At 46.2% G+C, this 19,571-nt stretch overlaps 1 protein-coding gene across 2 annotated transcripts in view; it reads left to right on the top strand.

Annotated features, from left to right (window-relative positions):
• Nucleotides 1-19,571, top strand: part of FSTL4 (follistatin like 4) — a 440,615-nt gene that overhangs the window by 404,598 nt on the left and 16,446 nt on the right. For both annotated transcript variants that reach the window (XM_073802526.1, XM_019924423.3), the window contains exons 9-13: nucleotides 5,898-6,059; nucleotides 6,443-6,577; nucleotides 7,507-7,533; nucleotides 10,773-10,891; nucleotides 15,163-15,312. In XM_073802526.1, the coding sequence (XP_073658627.1) occupies nucleotides 5,898-6,059; nucleotides 6,443-6,577; nucleotides 7,507-7,533; nucleotides 10,773-10,891; nucleotides 15,163-15,312 (593 nt within the window). The remainder of the gene's footprint in view (nucleotides 1-5,897; nucleotides 6,060-6,442; nucleotides 6,578-7,506; nucleotides 7,534-10,772; nucleotides 10,892-15,162; nucleotides 15,313-19,571) is intronic.

The raw sequence follows: 19,571 nt of genomic DNA, 5'->3' as shown, positions 1-19,571 counted from the left end.
ATATATTTACAATTGTTATATATTCTTCTTGAATTGATCTCTTGATCATTATGTAGTGTCCTTCTTTGTCTCTTGTAACAGTTTCATTTTAAAGTCTATTTTGTCTGATATGAGTATTGCTACTCCAGCTTTCTTTTGATTTCCATTTACATGGAATACGTTTTTCCATCCCCTCACTTTCAGTTGTATGTGTCCCTAGATCTGAAGTGGGTCTCTTGTATGCAGCAATATATACGGGCCTTGTTTGTGTATCCATTTAACCAGTCTGTGTCTTTTGGTTGGAGCATTTAATCCATTTACGTTTAAGGTGATCATCAATATATGTGTTCTTAGAGCCATTTTGTTAATTTTTTTGGATATCTTTTTGAAGGACTTTTTCCTTCCCTTCCTCTTTGTTCTATTCTCTTGGGATTTGACGACTATCTTTAGTGTTGTGTTTGGACTACTTTTTGGTTTTTTGTATGTATCTAATGTAGATTTTTGGTTTGTGGTTCCCATAAGGTTTTGATATAGCAGTCTATACATATACAAGATTATTTTAAGTTGTTGGTCTCTTAATTTCCAATGCATTTCCAATATCCTGCATTTGTACTCTCCTTTTCTCACAATTTCTGGTTTTGACATCATATTTGTGTGCAGATGATTTCCTTCCTTTACTATATGTTTGACTTTACTGGTGAGCTTTCTCATTTCTTGTTTCTAGTGTGTCCTTTTCCTTTCAGCCTACAGAAGTTCCTTTAGCATTTGTTGCAAAGCTGGGCTGGTGGTGCTGAACTCTCTTAGCTTTTGCTTATCTGTATAGGTTTTCGTTTCTCTGTCGAATTTGAATGAGAGCCTTTCTGGGTAGAGTATTCTTGGCTGTAAGTTTTTCCCTTTCATCATTTTAAATATATCATGCCACTCCCTTCTGGCCTGCAGAGTTTCTGCTGAAAAATCAGCTGATAACCTTGTGGGAATTCCCTTGTATGTTATTTGTTGCTTTTTCCTTGTTGATTTTTTTTTTTTTTTTTTGCGGTACACGGGCCTCCCACTGTTGTGGCCTCTCCCGTTGTGGAGCACAGGCTCCGGACGCACAGGCTCAGCAGCCATGGCTTATGGGCCCAGCCACTCCACAGCATGTGGGATCTTCCCGGACGGGGGCACGAACCTGTGTCCCCTGCATCGGCAGGCGGACTCTCAACCACTGCACCACCAGGGAAGCCCTTCCTTGTTGATTTTAATATTTTTTCTTTGTCTTTAATTTTTGTCAATTACTATGTGTCTTGGTGTGTTACTCCTTGGTTTTATCCTGCCTGGGACTCTCTGCACTTCCTGGACTTGGATGACTGTTTCCTTTCCCATGTTAGGGATATTTTCAGCTGTTATCTCTTTGAATATTTTCTCAGGTCCTTTCTCTCTCTTCTCCTTCTGGGACCTCTATAAGGTGAATGTTGGTGCATTTAATGTTGTCCCAGAGGTCTCTTAGATTGTCCTCATTTCTTTTCATTCTTTTTTCTTTATTCTGTCCCACAGTAATGATTTCCACCATTCTGTCTTCCAGCTCACTTACCATTCTTCTGCCTCATTTACTCTGCTATTGATTCCTTCTAGTGTATTTTTCATTTCAGTTATTGTATTGTTCATCTCTGTTTGTTTGTTCTTTAGATCTTCTAGCTCTTTGTTAAACATTTCCTGTATCTTCTCAGTCTGTGCCTCCATTCTTTTTATGAGATCTTGGGTCATCTTTACTATTATTACTCTGAATTCTTTTTTTCGTGTAGATTGTGTATCTCCACTTCACTTAGTTGTTCTTCTGGGTTTTTATCTTGTTCCTTCGTCTGGGACATATTCCTCTGCCATCTCATTTTGTCTAAATTTCTATGTTTGTGGTCTCCTTTCCACAGGCTGCAGGATCATAGTTCTTCTTGCTTCTGATGTCTGCCCCCCAGTAGGTGAGGTTGGTCCTGCTGCTTGTGCAGGCTTCCTGGTGGGAAGGACTGTTGCCTGCCGTCTGGTGGGTGGAGCTGGGTTTTGTCCCTCTCTTGGGCAGGGCCGTGTCAAGTGTTGTGTTTAGAGGCAGCTGTAAGCTCAGTACAACTTTAGGAAGCCTGTCTGCTGATGGGTGGGGCTGGATTCCCACCCTGCCGGTTGTTTGGCCAGAAGCATCCCACAGTGGAGTCTGCAGGCTGCGGGGTGGCCCCAGGTCTCATTGCCAAAATAGAGAGCTCACACTGATCAGTATTCTGAGCCCTCCACCACCAGTGTCCTTGCCCCCACAGTGAGCCATAGCCAACCCCTGCCTCCCCATGAGACCCTCCAAAACCCTCAGGTAGGTCTAGCCCAGGCTCCTATGGAGTCACTGCTTTGTGCTGGGTCCCAGTGCATGTGAAGTCTTGTGTGCATCCTCCAATAGTGGAGTCTTTGTTTCCCCCAGTCCTGTGGAGCTCCTGCACTCAAGCCCTACTGGCCTTCAAAGTCAAATGCTCTGGGGGTTCCTCCTCCTGATGCCAGACCCTCAGGATGGGGAGCCTAACATGGGGCTCAGAACTCTCACTCCTGTGGGGGAACCTCTGTGATATAATTATTTTCCAGTTTGTGTGTCACCCACCGGCAGGTATGGAATTTGATTGTATTGCAAAAGCTCCCCTCCTCCTGTCTCTTTGTGGCTTCTTCTTTGTCTTTGGATGTAAAATATCTTCTTTTGGTAGGTTCCAGTCTTTTTTGTCGATGGATGTTCAACAGTTAGTTGTGATTTTGGTGTTTTTGTGAGAGGAGGTGAGCACAAGTCCTTCTACTCTACCATCTTGTCCAGAATCCTGATTTGCTAATATTTTACTTGGGATTTGGGTATATCTAGTACTGAGTGAGTTAGGTCTGTAATCATCTATTTTGTGCTCTCTTTGGCAGGTTTCCATGTCCAGGTTATACAGCTTCATTATAAAATTTGGGACATCTTCTCTGCTGTATGCTGTAGGAATTATCTGTTCCTGAAATGTACAAAAGAACTTCCCTATGAAACTAATCAGGGTTCTTTGGGGGTTAGTAGCGCCTTTTTAAAAACAGCTTTATGAACTTTCTTTGTAAAGGAACCGGTGGGCGACATAGGTGTGCCAAGACACTGTGAATTGAAGAAAAAAAAAAAAACCTGAATAGGTTACCAGAGTAATTCAAGGTAAACTACAAATAAAGGATAATTGAGACAGCAGAGAAAAAGAAAAAAAAACAGCTTTATACAGGTATAATTTATATACAAAAAAACTGCACATATTTAATCTATACAATTTGATGAATTTGTACATGTATACGCCTAGGATACCACCACCACAATCAAGGTAACAGACATACCCATCACCTCCACTTTGTTTTTCTTTTTTGTTCGTTTTTGTGGTGAGAACACTTAACATGAGATCTACTCTCTTAATAGATATTTACGTGCACAACATAATATTGCTTATTATAGGCCCTATATTATATAACAGATCTCTAGAACTTAGTCACTGCATAACTGAAAAGCAGTGCTTTAAAATGTTTTAAATGCTCTCTTCTTGATTCCATGTCAATACTTTAAAGTTTCCTTTTAAGTGATTCATTTCATTGAGCGCTTCATGTTTATTACCTATAATTGAACAAAGTACTTCCATATTTTTTAATCTCCCAGAAATTTGGCTCCTTTATTCATTTTCACGAACATCCAGGTCTCAGATTTATCAGTTCCACTCTTTTTTGGCAAATTGATTCGTTCCTTTCTGCTTCTATCTCTATTGATTCTTCCCTCACCTTCTTCAAGTTTACTGTGTGGTTGCTTGGCAGGCCTATATAAATAAATGGTGATCTAGCAGGAGCCCAAGGTTATTCACTCCCAGGTCCTGGCCTCCCACATTCTAGAACCCGGGCTGCTCTACCTCCTTCTCCAACTCCCCACCAGTCCAGTGTTCCTAGGTCCCCCGTCTCTATCTCTGTACTTTTGAATCATAGCCTCTTGAAAAAAACTCTGCTGTCTCTTCGACTTGAACCCCATTCCTCTCTTTACCAAATTCAGGGTATAGGAAGTTTTCCTAGATAAATTACTATTTCTTCCTTCTTTGAACCAAGGGGAGTCAGAGAAGAGAGATCCACTTCTGTGTTCTAAGCAGTCCTCTAGATACGCCTTAGCTAGAGCCCCTTTTACTTCATCGATCCCAAGTGGCCTGACCCGTGATAAGGACCTTCTCCCACACCCTGGGACTCTCCCCCAGAACTGCAAACAAAGAGAAACCAAGGAAATGACTCAGATTTTATTATTGTTTGGTCTGTGTGTGGTTAGTCATGGGTGCCTCTGAGCTCATGTTATGGAAACAGCTCTGGCCACTCTGAAGGTGGGTTTGTGCCCTTTGCCAGCTATCCATTTGGCTTTGTCCTCGGCCCCCTACTTTGCCCCATAGGTCAACCAGAGGAAAGACTTGAAACTCAGGCTAAGTTGATCAGATTATTACCAGCCTCCTGGGTTTTGACAGGACCTGCAGCATCTGTTTCTCACAATAAGGTAATAGAATTTTTCTTTTGTCCTCAGCCTACCCAAGCACAGATCACTAGAAATCTTCACGTTCTAGGATCAACATTATCACTTCCTTCTATATATGCGTCAATTTGTTCCACCTCTAGTCCCAAGAAAAATCTCTCTCCTAACATACTGGGTCACTTTCTTTTCTTTTTTTTTAAGTTATTTTTTTTTAATATTTGTTTAGGCTGTGCTGGGTCTTCATTGCGGCACGTGGGATTTGCGTCGTGGCATGCGGGATCTTTCAGTTGCAGCATGCGGACTCAGTTGCGGCATGTGGACTTCTTAGTTGCAGCATGCAAACTCTTAGTTGCAGCGTGCATGCAGGATCTAGTTCCCCGACCAGGGATCGAACCCAGACCCCCTGCATTGGGAGCGCAGAGTTTTACCCACAGGACCACCAGGAAAGTTGCCCTGGGTCACTTTCTTTTATCGGACAATAGGAGTGTCCAGATAACTCTGGGAAAATGTAGTTGCTGGCTTCAAGGCAAAGAATGCATCTCCCAACTTTCCAAAAGGTGTATGATGTGGTTTTTGTTATTGTTGTTGTTTAGTTTAATATCCAGGTGCCTTTACAGAAGCTCTCATAAACCCTTTTTGGAAGTATGTAGAGAAACATGCATGAATAAGTAAGAGCCCCCAGTTCCACTGAAAATGGTAATTATTTTACTTCCTGGGCCCAGAGCAAGGGGTAGGAGGGAAGATCCTCCAGACAGTCCTCACTGCTTCCTGCCCTACAGACAGCCCATGTAGGAAAGGCCAGAGGGTAGAGGGTACTGATGCTCATCTGATGAGTGGGCCTGGTCACATCCCCAGCCCTGAACTTGACTTCCGGGACCCATGGGTGGGTCAGGAGCCAAGGAGGGCACACTTGCCTCTCACGCATGTTCCGGGGATGAGAAGTGGAAAAATAAAAATGACCCACTGGAAAACCAATGGTCTTCCCTAAAGCAGTAATTAGGAGCCCTGCCAGTCAGTGCCCATAAGTACTTTGTGAAGCACTTCCTTGCAAGAGATTAAGCCCCTGTCCAGTGGCTTTCCGATAAGAGAAATAATATATCTGAATTTTATTCATTCAGAAGTAAGTTTTGGCAGTTGTTGCTCTTTACGTGTAGCAGCTGAACAGCCGTAAATATTTGGATTGTCTCTCTGATCATATTTAGAATAATGATGAACGCCATGAATTACAGCATACAAAGCCTGACGTGTTTATTGTCGGCAATCCATTTTATAGCCCTTTCTTTTAGGGCTTGCAAGCTGGTTACAAAGAGAACTCCAGAGTTGTCTCTCGGTTCAGCCCTCTGGGCAGGGTCTCAGAGTTGGACTACAGGCCTGAGGCAGGTGAAGGCGTTTTCTCACCAGCACTAACTCTCACCCACAGTGCCACCCGTCATCCGTGTCTATCCAGAGACCCAGGCACAGGAACCTGGAGTGGCAGCTAGCCTGAGATGTCACGCAGAGGGCATTCCTATGCCCAGAATCACTTGGCTAAAAAATGGCATGGATGTCTCAACCCAGATGTCGAAACAGCTTTCCCTTCTAGGTAAGAGCTCCGCTCGGTGTCTCTGTGCCATTTTTCCCATCAAGTTCAAGCTGACGCTCTCCCCAGGAGTGGAAATGAGAGGAGTGATTTGTTTCTAAGTCAGACATTCGGGGAGCAAACAGATATCTCCCCGTTTCCCTGCTCTCTGGACTCACACAGATCTTTGTGAGCACAATGATGAGACGCCGTCAATCAGGTCCCAGGTCACCTGCAGTTCATTTCTGCTGTTCCAGCTCTTCCTGGGCGTATATCAGGGTACTGGCTGCCCTCAGCCCTGCTGAGGGGCTGTGCTTTTAACCTCAACACTCTCAATAGAAGGGAGAAGGGAGGAAGGATGGAGGTCCCAGCTGAACAGGCCACCCTGAGCACTGTCCCTTCTACAGCCAATGGGAGCGAACTCCACATCAGCAGTGTTCGGTATGAAGACACAGGGGCGTATACCTGCATTGCCAAAAATGAAGTGGGCGTGGACGAAGATATTTCCTCCCTCTTCATCGAAGACTCGGCTAGAAAGACCCGTGAGTCCACGCTTGCCTTTGAGCTCCTCACTGAGCTGGTTGGGGGATGTTGGGTGGCAAGGGCCACAGCCACCAATCATGAGCCCCTGGAGACAGGGGTAAACCTCATGTCCTTCTGTGCTCAAAGCTGGGGACAGAGGGTGGCCAGAGGTGGGTAGACCTTCCCTGTAAGCCTAGACAACTCTGGAGGCATAGACAGGGAAACTCTCTGGACAGCAGACAGAACCCAGGACCACAAGGAAGTTCGCATATCATATCCCCAGTTCTGCCTCCTACTTGCTCTGTCCCTCATCCACAAAAGTGTTCATGCTAACCGCGCACCAGCTGCTGCTGCCCATCCACGGCCCAGGAACTGGCCTGTGCACTCTCACACACCTGTCTTTACTCCAGGGATTGTTGCCCACCAGGGGCGCTAAGCAGGCTCTCCCTCGTAGCTACTGCTCCCCAAGAGACCCTGCAAGGTTGATTTCATGGATATGGGTGTCGGACATGGTCTCTTTCCCTTGATCAAAGGCTCTAAGCTGAGTCTTTATCATCAAGGGAGAAAATCAGAAGTATTGCAGATGGTCTTCCTAGGGAGGATCCTAGCAGAAAACCAGCTTGCTCCTGGAAGTAGTCCAGGAGGTCTGGGAGAGACGTTGCTTGCTCTTTATCATCCACAGAAGAGGAGAGTCCCATTAGCTTCTGTGATCCTGGAACCTGATTCATTAGGAACCAAAAGGGTCCTGAGCCCTGGAAGCATTTGTCCACATCCAGCGTCCCCCCTCAGTATTGCTGGGGCCATGAGTGGTGCAGGTTCTAAACATGATGGACTAGATACCAGTATGTTCATGAACTGAATCACTACAAGGAAGGTTCTGAACTTGCTTTTTTCTTTTTTTTCCTTCCCTCCATCACATTCCTGCTTTCACCGTTCTCTGATGCTGCAGTTGCAAACATTCTATGGCGAGAAGAAGGTACCAAGCTTTCTTATTCTGTGTTGTGCCTGTGCTCACGTGTGTTCATGGTCCCATAACAGGCCATCTTTCCATAAGCCAACAGCTTTTCCAGACATCAAGCAGTCCCCACAGGTGGGGTCCACGGGCCAAATCAGATGGGAGCCGGGAAGTCCGTGTCAAAATCAAGTGGCACACGTGAGGCAGATTTCAACTTACTAGTGTCTTGAACGGACATTAGACGATTAGAATTTTTAAAACGAAAGTTTCCATTTAAAGCAATTTTGAAACCTCCACTGAAGCCAGCTTCTTGGCAGGGGTCCTGGCCAGAGCTGGGCCTTAAACTTTTTTCCAGTAACTGATACTGGCGTTGGGGTTTAGTGTATACTTTGAGGAAATGCCGAATAAAAAAGCTACCATGATTTCTGTACATGTATGTTTACATGTATATTTCTAAATGAATGGGTTTTTTAAATTTGTATCTAACCATCTGTAGATATTAGGTTGGGCCATACAAAATTGCCATTTTTGTATGTCAAAAATGGTCTGATAACACGGCTCCAAAAATGGCAGGCACATGTGGGCACTGGGTTAAAGAGCCTGAGTCGCTCTGTGGGGTGAACGTGCATTCGTGGACCCCAACCCTACCTATGAACCCCTACACCAGAGAGTCCAAATCCCCTGAGGTAACTTATTCTCCAGCCAGGTGGACAGAGGGACGGTATGAGAAGCAGCAGAGAGCACCATGCAATTTCGGGGCTAAGCACTAAATTTCCTCCTTTAAAACCCGTTGTATTTCCTCATATTTTTTCCTTAAGAACTGCCATGTTACCTACAGTCTAGCATATGCACGCATACACGCACTCAGAGTGACTTCCTGAATGTCAGGCACAAATGCTCACACAGTAAGTCTGGGAGCAAAACAAAGGCAGAGCCCGGAAAATGAGGGATTGCTGCCAATGGGCTTTAGGAATCCTCAGGAGGAAAGTCAGAGCAGCGGGTGCTAATCATGGACAGTGGTCCCTTGACCCCACCTGAACTTAGTCCCTGGGCCACAGTGCACACAGAGAGCTTTGGCTCTGTGTCTTTAAAAGGTGTTTTCTAAGGGGTGTTTCCAAATTTCAAAAGTGGAGACCTGCAGAGAATGCAGGAGGCCCTGGAAAGTGTTAAATGCAGCTCTGGAGGCCCAAAGGCCAACTTAAGACCCACAGCTGCCTCGGGGCTTTAGGCTGGCTGGTGCTGCGCTAATATTGGACAACCCAGCAGCGAACAAACTCCATCACGCCTGGACAGCTAGCTGCTCACACCCCTCCCTGCTCAAACTCCAGGCCTGGAGGTAGGGAAATACAGAAGCAAAAGCAAAGAAGCCAGCAGGGCCCCAGGGCGCTGTCAGCTCTCAATAGGAACAGTGAAATGATGGGTGCGCAGAAGCAGAGAAAGCTCCTGTGTGCCCCCTTGGTCAAGCTAATCACGAGCAGAACCTTCCAGGGGCTGGCTCGTGAGGCCAGCTCTCTGGAAGTCAGTTATTTGTGGAGCAAGGCCTTGTTGAGCCTCACATTGCACTGTCGACTGTGACAAGGCCCGGTGCTCAGCCTGCAGTGTAACCACAGCTGCAAAGCCCACGTGGGCTCTACTAAGCTTTCCATCTCATGTGGGTTCTTCCAGCTACTGATTCTCCAAAAACCTTGGGAGGCTATTGCAGGGTCTGTGGTCTTACAGGGACTTTGACCCCCTCTGGCCCCTACAGGTTTGAATGAGAGAAGCGTGCCCAGGTGAGAGTGTACAGAAGGGAAAGTCCTCCTGGAAACAGGATAGACTGGAGTCAGAGCGAATGTGTGCTGCCTAGCCCACTCCAAACAGTGGGCGGCCGTGTAGGAGGCGCTGGCCTGCTTCGTCTGGCTCTCAGGACAGGCTGTCCAGCACCCCAGGATTCCCACTGGGACTTATGCAGTGCTCCTAGGTGCTCCCAGTTTCTAAGAGGCTGGCGTCTAGCTGTCTTTAGTGGCAGGAGCCCTCCTGCCCGGAGCCCCTCTCAGCACAGAACCAGAGGCAGGTGAGGCTGTGTCACACAGTCAGAGACCTCTGTCCACACTGGGAACCACAGGCTCTGGTGAAAATGACCTGCAGAGCCCCTGAAAGCAAGTGGAACGGTGATTCCTATTTGCCTGTTTCATTGTTTTCTAACTCACTAAAAACTTACCCAGCTAGTCAGTTAAGTCAGTACACTGGTTTTCTCAGCATGACTGGAAAGAGAGAATTTTCCACATCGCTAATTCTCTTAGAATTCATAGCAATCTTTTCAATGTTTTACCTTCAAATGAAATGAAGGGAAGGAGGAAGGGGAGGGGAGAAAGAGGGAGAACTCTAGACCTTACCCACCCTTGTGCCATGTGGACCTTTTATGGAGAGCAGGGTGAAGGGACAGAGCCCAGGGCTGGGGCTCGGGGTCTGACCCCCGCTTGGGCACAAAGGCACATGGCCTCAACCCAGCCCCTCCCCATCTTGGACCTCAGGTTCTTTGTCTTTAAAATAAGGAGGCTGAACTAACTTGTCCCCAAGGCCCCTTCTCTGCTGGTCTAAGGAGATTTCTCCCCAGACAGTCCTGGGCTGGGATGGGGGTGCAGGCAGGTGGCCGAACCAGGCTGTGGGCTCCGTCGCCTGGCCTGGGGCTGCTGTAGGGAAACTGGTAGGGCAGATGTTGGAGCAAACTGTCTTGAAGGAAGGGTCTCAGGCACAGACAGGCCCGGTTTGGACAAAGGAATACCAGCCACAGCTTGCTTAGGCCCTCACATCCCAGGTAGCAGCACTGTACATAAACGTGTTTAAAAAAAATAAAAGCCTTTGCTTTTTTGGCATCACCTGATCCATTCCGATTTGACTGGTTGACAAGGACCACGGGAGACTTTGCCTTTCGGAACAGAAAAGGTCAAATGTATGTCAAAGCCAAGGCTATCACTCATTTGAAAACGTGGGTTGGTGGCCGGCCCTGGATGACCTGGCACAGGTACGCGTGTCTGGGAGGACAGCCTGGGGATTGCAGAGCCCTCGGTGTACATATTGATTCGCGGCCCTCGGGCACTCGCTCCCCACACACCGCCTGCTCGTCTCTCTTCACCCCACCTCGACCAGGCCTTGCGCTCTGTGCCTGTATCAGACGCAGCCAGACTGTAGGTTTCATCTGTGCCTGATGTGATACGTGGCCCTGCCTGGGGACCAACTGCCAGGAGGGGCCTAAGTATGGCTGTGCTTGCTCCTCGCAGGCCTCAGTGTGGGAAACATGTTCTACATCTTCTCCGACGATGGCATAATCATCCTGCACCCGGTGGACTGTGAGATCCAGAGGCACCTCAGACCCACGGAGAAGATCTTCATGAGCTACGTAAGTGTCTGTGCCTGGGGCACATCCACCTCACACACAGCATCCCGAGAGGCAGCCTTTCACCATGTGTGCCGCTTGATTTCTTAAATTCCATTTGCTACCTGTGATGTGGCTCCAGATGTGGTTCAAGGCTAAGGAAGGAGCACATGAGGCTTAAACTCTCATTCCTTCCTCCAGCGGCCACTTCCATGCACTGAGCCTGAGGGGAGGCCCAGGGCGGACGGATGGGTTCCTGGCCTCTGCGGGTTCACAGTCAAATGACGGAAACAGAAGTGTGAACAGACAGCTGCCAAACAAGTGCCGCTAGAAGGATGTGTAAGGTGCACTGGAACATTGAGGAGAGAGGCCTCTCCAGACCTTGGGGGACAAAGTCAGAGAAGGCTCCTGGGGCAGGTGATGCCTGGACTCAGCTGTGAAGAACAGATGGGAATTGGTGATGGGTTTCGAGAGGAAGTGTCATGAATATGGAGCACAGAGGCATAAAACATCAGGGAACCGTAAATATTCTCTATGCCTGGAGGGACGAATGGATGTGGGAAGGGCCTCAGACTTAGGATGACCGTAGGTAAGGGTCAAAGCTGAGGAGTTCTCATGGGAAGCACTGAAGAACTTCAAGTGAAGGATGGCCAGGATCAGGGTGCTTTGGGACCTGTGCAGGGCCTCACGGCGGGTAATGATCAGAAGGGTTGCACTAGAAACACAGAAGGGGGTGAAGAGGCTGTTGTGATCACCCAGGTGAGGGCGGTGACCTGGGTTAAGCCAGTGGTGGTGGGAATGGGAAGCACTGAGTAGACTTTAGAGCTTGGAGTCCCTCAGTGGCCTCCAGGGAACGGGGGAGAGAGCTTGAGATGTGTGAATGGCCCACGCATCAGAGCTGCTGTGAACAAATAAGAGGCCAGGTAAAAAGTGGCAACGTGACATGCAGTGGGCAGAGGCAAAAGAGATGATTGCAGGTAGCAGGTCCAGAAAAACCCTTCCAACCCTCAAGACCCAGCTGTCAGGAGGCATCCTCCAGAGCTGTGCTTCCCCGCCCCACGGCTCCGTCCCGCCCACTGGTATCCCACTTGGTGTTGCGTTGGGGGTTTCTTGCTCGAGGTCTGACCTCTTCTACTAATCCCTAGCGACTTGAAGGTAGAAGTATGGCATTAATCCAAGAGTCATCTAAAAGCCCCCACGTGCCCTCTCCTTGAAGACAGACAGTGGATAAACTGGGACATAGTCACAGTTGGAGCTAATGGAGCAAGTGGGCCTGGCCCAGACAAGTTCCTGAAACGAGTGTGTTGCCTTGCTGTCCTGGCCGGTGGTGTGCCTCAGAGCGTCGCATTTCTCACATTTGCAACTTGGGAGCAGCTGTTTTCCAGGCTATTTCCTTTGAATGAATCATGTTTTAAAGTATTACCTCTGATAAGTTTTCCCTCCACGTGACAGCCACAAAACCATCGAGAAAGAGTGGTCCTAGTTAATTTCCAGCAGTTAGGTTTGAATAATTGTAACCCACCACATTGGCACTAATTTCTCATATATTTGCGATAACCTAACCTGTAGCTTCTAGGGGACATCTCTCAAATGCTAACCAGGGCTCAGTTTTCCGAAGAAACTAGAACAAGACACAGTAAGAGAGGTCTTGTAGGCATTTCAGGCAACACAAGACCTCCGTGAGCTATGGAACAGTCCCAAATAACATTTTCCTCATCTAAAAAATGTCTAGGACGTCACAGGAGGGTCACAATGAGCTGACCCTCTTTCTCAAGTGCTGAGTGAGTAGGAGGTTGGCATCTCATCTCCGGCCCCTCTGCTGGATGAGATGTCCACTTTGCCCAGCAGGAAGTGGCAGGATTAATAGGCGAGGGCACAGGCTTTAGAACAGGATCTGCACAGGTGGGTTCAGGTCCCACCTCTGTCACTCAGCAGTCTAAGTGGCTTTAGAAAAGTGACTTAACCCCTGTAAGCCTCCGTTTTCTCACAGGCATATTGGGGTTATTGTGAGGATTAAATATGATGACAGAGAGTGGCAAGTGTAAAAGGAGAAAGACCTGTTTCAAAGCTATCGCAGCCATTTAGGAAAGAAACGTGGCTGGAGATGGAAAGTAGAAGAACTCCGAGATTTAGGAGGCAATCTCTGTAGTCCTCGATGACTAATTCACAGTGACCTGTGTGGGAGAAGGAAGAATCAAAGATGGTGTTCCTGCTTTGGACTTGGCTGACCAGAGGGTGATGAGGACCCAGAGGAGGAGCAGGGATGGAGCGAGGACTGGTTCAGACGTGGATGGTTGTGTATGAGGTGGCTGTAGGGGAACCGCGTGGGAACTGGGGAAGGTGGTTCTGAGCTAAAGACACATATCTGGGAGCCATCAGCATGAGGGTACTGACGAAAGCCCGGATGGGAGACCCGATCGCCGAGGGTGCACGGGAGTGATTTGAGTCGGGCGCCTAGCACAGAACCCTGGGAGGCATCAGCAGTTAAGGGCAGATGCACCGAGGGGAACCACAAAGGTTGAGACAGTGTTGGACAAGAGTCATGAGGAGAATGAGAATGTGTATCGTGGAAGACTAAGGGAAAAGAAGGTCCCCCTTTCTCTCATTTATTCATTCAACAAATATATTTTAGGCACCAATTCTGTGTCAGGTGCTTTACTAGGTGCTAAGAGTATGGCAGTGAGCCCAACAAAGGGTGTGCTCTCAAGGTGCTTACTATCTGGTGAAAAAAGAAAGACTAAACACAGGTAGACAAACAAACGCAGAAGGTCAGGTGGTAGATGAGAAACGCAGCAAGGTGAGGCAGTGAGGATGCCGGGGCGCTAAGCTAGGTGAGACCAGAGAGGGTGTCTCAAGAAGACGACACGTAAGCTGACACCCAAAGGACATAAGGAAATAAACCAGGTAGACATCTGACGAACAGCCAGCTACACAGGCCCTGGTGCAGGAGGGTGGTGTGAGCGCAGAAGAGCAAGCATGCCGTGTGCACAGGATGGATGGGAAAAGGAGAAAAAAGGCAGAGATGGGCAGAGGAGCCAGAGTGTTCAGGGCCTAGTTGGCTTCAGGGAAGACTTGGACCCTGTTCTGAGCAAGAAAGAATGTTACTGTGGTGGAGGGAGTTGAGCTGACTTGTATTTCACAGTGATCCCTGTGGTTTCTGTGTCAAGAACAACTAGCAGGAGGCCAGGGTGGAATCAAGGAGCACAGTCTGAATGCTGTAGCCGTTACTCAGCGGACAGATGTGGCTTGAGCCAAGGTGACAGAGGTGGCAGTGGTCGGAAAGTTTAATTCTGAATATATTCTTGAAGGTAAAACTGAAATGATTTTTGATGCATTGGATGAAGGCTGAGGGCATGGGGAGAGAAAGCAGTCAAAGATGACCTGAAAGGTTTGGTCTAAGGAATTAAAACAAGGGAGCTGCCATTTATTTGAGTGGAATGAGCAGGATTGGGAGGCAAAGTTGAGAGTTGATTTTGGACTTATACATTTGAGATGTAAATTAAAGAGCCAAGTAGACCTAGGAAGTGGCTAAGTCTGGAGTTCCGAGAAGAGGACTGAGCTAAAGATATGAATTTGGAAGTTGTAAGCACGTAGATTGTGTCTAAAGTCATAGGCGTGGCTAACAAAGATTAGCAAAGGGAGTGGATTTCAGAGAAGTCGTCCAGGAGCGACCTCTGAGCATCCCGGCATCTAGAGATCAGCAAACAGAGTAGGACTGAGCAACAGAGAAGGATCGGCCACTGGGGAGGATGGAGGGAAAAGAACCAAGGAGTAGTCAAGACGCTGTCAGATGATGCCCCAAGTTCAAATAAAATGATGGCAGAGCTTAAATGTAATAACTGAGAAGTCAGCCTGGAGCTCGGTGAGAACACCACCAGCTCTGTGCTGAGGACTAGAGCCAGAGGATTAAGGAGCTTGTGAGAGGTGAGGAAGCTGAGAGTGCATAGGTAACTCCTTCAGGAGTCTGGTCATTGACAGAAGTTGTTTATACGATGGATGGGGATGAGGAAAGGGAGAAGGTAGCTCACAAGAGTGGAAGAACACGGACCACGCAGCTGCTGACTGAGAGGCCAGCAAAGCGAGTTACAGCCTCAGTAAGAGCGGGAGGAGGTGAAAGATGAACGAACGTGGAGTGAATACCTGGTGATTCGGGAGGGCTCAAGTGCCGTACTCTTTGGATGTGAAGAATTCTGAGACAGGAAGAAAGGGACAGAGCAGGGTCGGGGAGAGGGAACCCAGCAATGATGGAGGAACAGGAAATTAAGAAGACATATGGCAACCTATCTCCTTTACAGGAAGAAATCTGTCCTCAAAGGGAAGGAGGCGCCACCCATCCCTGCCAGTGGGCCTCAGCAGTGAATGTCAGGCACCGCTACATCTACGTGGCCCAGCCCACGCTGAGCAGAGTCCTCGTGGTCGACGTGCAGGCCCAGAAAGTCCTCCAGGTACATCTCTCTGAGGGAGGGGGGAGCTTCCAGTTCTGGGGCACAGCCGGCCACATCCTTCTTTGTTTTCCACACACTCCCCAGCTCCTAGGAGAGGTGGTCAGCAGTGGGAGGGAGCAAAGAAGATTCATGTGCATTTTTCATCAAGTATTTATCGCCTACTGCGTGCCAAACTTTGGCCTAGGTGCTTGGAAAACAGCCACGAATGAGCAAGTCCTAGAAATTATATTCTAGCTGGGGAGACAGACCATAAATCAGAATTTTAGGGAGCTATAGATGGTAAGAGCTATTTACAGGTTGAAAGGGACAGAGGAACTGGAAGACTCTTTTTAAGTGGGCCTCACTCTGGAAGTGAACAGAATCTGAGATCTGAATGCCAGGTGGGACTCCCGCTCTGGGAGCAGAGGGAAGGCCAGTGGGACTGGAGCACAGCCAGGAAGGGGAGAGTAGGATGTGGCGAAGTCAGGGGTAAACAAAGGCCAGTGAGATAGCCAGACATTCAGGTGTTTTAATTAGGGGAGTGACATAATCTGACATTTTTAAAGAGTCAATCTGCTGCTCAGTTAAGGGCAGACTGGAAGATAGAACAGAGATATTGGTCACTGAAATAATCTGGGCAAGATGATGGCAGCAGTGGAGGTGGTAAGAAGCTATCAAAGTCTTGCTATATTTTAAATGTAGACCCCAAAAGATTTTCTGCTCGATTGAATGTAAGGTTTGAGGGAAAGGAATCATAATAATTGTAATAATAATAATAATTTAAGCAACTGTAGAATGGTGATGCCATTTACTATGTGTGGTGGGATGAATAATGGCCCCCAAGATGTCCACATCCTAATCCTCAGAACCTATGAATGTCACCTTATACAGCAAAAGGGATTTTGCAGGTATGATTATGATTTTTTTTACTTTTCTTTATTGGCGTATAGTTGATTTACAATGTTGTGTTCGTTTCTGCTGTACAGCAAAGTGAATCAGTTATACATATACATATATCCACTTTTTTTTAAGATTCTTTTCCCATATAGGTCATTACAGAGTACTGAGTAGAGTTCCTTGTGCTATACAATAGGTCCATATTAGTTGTCGATTTTATCTATAGTAATGTGTATATGTCAATCCCAATCTCCCAATTTATCCCTCCCCCACTCTTTCCCCCCGGTAACCATAAGTTTGTTTTCTACATCTGTGACTCTATTTCTATTTTGTAATAAGTTCATTTGTATCATTTTTTTAGATTCCACATGTAAGTGATATCATATGATATTTGTCTTTCTGTCTGACTTACTTCACTCAGTATGAGAATCTCTAGGTCCATTCATGTTGCTTCAAATGGCATTATTTCATTCTTTTTTATGGCTGAGTAATATTCCAGTGTGTGTGTGTGTGTATCACATCTTCTTTTTCTACTCCTCTTTGGATGGACATTTAGGCTGCTTCCATGTCTTGCCTATAGTAAATAATGCTACAATGAACATTAAGGTGCATGGATCTTTTCAAATTATGGTTTTCTCCAGATATATGCTCAGGAGTGGGATTGCTGGATCATATGGTAACTCTGTTTTTAGTTTTTTAAGGAAACTCCATAGTGTTCTCCATAATGGCTGTACCAATTTACATTCCTACCAACAGTGTAGGAGGGCTCCCTTTTTGCCACACCCTCTCCAGCATATATTGTTGGTAGAATTTTTGATGATGGCCATTCTGACTGGTGGGAGGTGATAACCTCATTGTACTTTTGATTTGCACTTCTCTAATAATTAGTGATGTTAAGCAGCTTTTCACATGCTTTTTGGCCACCTGTATGTCTTCTTTGGAGAAATGTCTATTTAGGTCTTCTGCCCCGTTTTTGATTGGGTTGTTTGTTTGTCTGATATTGAGCTGCATGAGCTGTTTGTATATTTTGGAGATTGATTCCTTGTCAGTCACTTTGTTTGCAAATATTTTCTTCCATTCTGTGGGTTGTCTTTTCATTTTGTTTATGGTTTTCTTTGCTGTGCAAAAGCTTTAGAGTTTCATTAGGTCCCATTTGTTTCTTTTTATTTTCATTACTCTCAGAGGTGGATCAAAAAAGGTCTTGCTGCAGTTTATTGCAAAAAGCGTTCTGCCTATGTTTTCCTCTGACAGTTTTAGTGTCTGGCCTTACATTTAGGTCTTTAATCCATTTTGAGTTTATTTTTGTGTATGGTGTTAGAGAATGTTCTAATTTCATTCTTTTACATGTAGCTGTCCAGTTTTCCTAGCACCACTTCTGAAGAGACTGTCTTTTGTCCATTGTATATTCTTGCCTCCTTTCTCATAGATTAGGTGGCCATAGGTGTGTGGGTTTATCTCTGGACTTTCTATCCTGTTCCATTGATCTATATTTCTAGTTTTGTGCCAATACCATACTGTTTTGATGACTGTAGCTTTGTAGTATAGTCTGAAGTCAGGGAGTCTGATGCGTTCAGCTCTGTTTTTCTTTCTCAAGATTGCTTTGTCTATTTGGGGTCTTTTGAGTTTCCATGCAAATTGTAAACATTTTTGTTCAAATTAAGGATTTTTAAATGGGGAGTTATCGTGGATTATCTGGGCAAGCCCTAACTGCAAGCACAAGTATCCTCATAAGAGGGAGGCAGGAAAAAATGTGACAACATAGAAGGAGGAGGCAGTTTAAGGACTAAAATAGGTTTGCTACACTGCTGGCTTTGAAGATTGGAGGGAGAGGCCATAAGCCAAGGAATGCAGCTCTAGAGGCTGGAAAAAGCAAGGAAATGCATTCTCCCTTAGATCCTCTAGAGGGAGCACTACCTTGCATACATATTTATTCTTTGAACCTCTAGAGGGAGCATTACCTTGCATACATATTTGTTCTGCCAGTGAGATTAATTTTGGACTTCTGTCCTTCAGAACTGTAAGAGAATAAGTTTGTGTTGTTTTAAGCCACCAAGTTTGTGGCAAACTTACTGCTGCAATAGGAAGCTAATACACTCTGATAGAGGCTTTGAGAAAGGCAGGGGATACAGGTCATGAAGCAGATACAGGGGAGAATTAGTAATTCAGCTTTAGATTTGTTAAGCTTGAGCTGCCATTTTATATATATATACATATGCAATTGGATAAATAGGTCTGGAGTCAAAGGAGAGGTCTAGGCTGGAGATATGAATGTGGGCATCATCCCCATGTGAACTGTGTTAAATCCAGTTAACTGGAGGAAATCATGGAGTGAAGTACAGATAGAAAAGAGGTCAAGGTTGGAGCCTTGAAGTATTCCAACACTTAAAGATCAGGAATGAGACAGGAAGCCAACAAAGGAGACCAAGAAGGAGTAGCCTGAAGGGTAGGAAGAAAATGAGAAGAGGGTGGTGTTCCACAAGCCAAGAAAAGAGCTTTTTAAGGGAGAGTTAGTGGCCAGTGGTGTCAAAGGTTGCTGAAAGCATTTGTATGTTATGAAGACTGAGAACTAACCATTGGATTTGGTACCACATGGAGCACCTTGGCGGGAACAGATAGGACTATAATGGCTGAATGCAAGCCTGAGGGGGTGGATTCAAGTTAGAATCAGAGGGAGTAGAGATGGTGAATATAGACAACTATTTTCAGGGGTTTTGCTATAAATATGAGAAAAGGTAGACAAATGAGGCAGTAGCTGGAAGAGGATGCTGAAGAAACTTTCAGAATAGGTGATATTACAGCATTTGTATGCTAAGGGGAAAAACTTCTCCCACAATTCTTCCCTTTCTTCTGCATCATCGAAGTAGGCAGTAGTCAGTGGAATCCAGATCATACAAGTAGATATGCTAGCCTAAGATAAAAGCACATTCTTTCATCATAACAGGAAGAAATAGAAAGTATTCGGGCACAGGTGCAAATAGGTGATACAATTGGTGATAGCTGGATGACCTTCTCTTCTGGTTGCCTTTATTTCCTCAGTGAAATAAGAAGGAAAATTATCACCAAGGCTGGAGGTCTAAGGAAAGAGGTAAAAGTTGGATGTGAGATTGAACTGACCAGGGAAATGAGATAGGACTGCAGGGCAATAGGGAAGGCCCACTTAAGGATGAGGGGTGCAAATGTAAAGTCAGACCGGTGAGGAGGGTTGTATCTTTTTTTCCCAGGAATGCTCAGCTGCCCAGGTGCAGGATCATTGTTGGGAGAAAGTTGTATAAAAACCAGGGTTGTGGTTGTGGTTTCTCCTGAAAAACATGATAGGAGACTTTCCAGCTATCTTTTTGTTATTGATTTCCCTGGCCAGAGAAAGTACTCTGAATAATTTCAAT

Source organism: Tursiops truncatus, chromosome 3, assembly GCF_011762595.2.
Source record: "Tursiops truncatus isolate mTurTru1 chromosome 3, mTurTru1.mat.Y, whole genome shotgun sequence".
In the NCBI taxonomy this organism is placed as follows: Eukaryota; Metazoa; Chordata; class Mammalia; order Artiodactyla; family Delphinidae; genus Tursiops; species Tursiops truncatus.
This window is presented reverse-complemented; position numbering and strand designations above follow the sequence as displayed.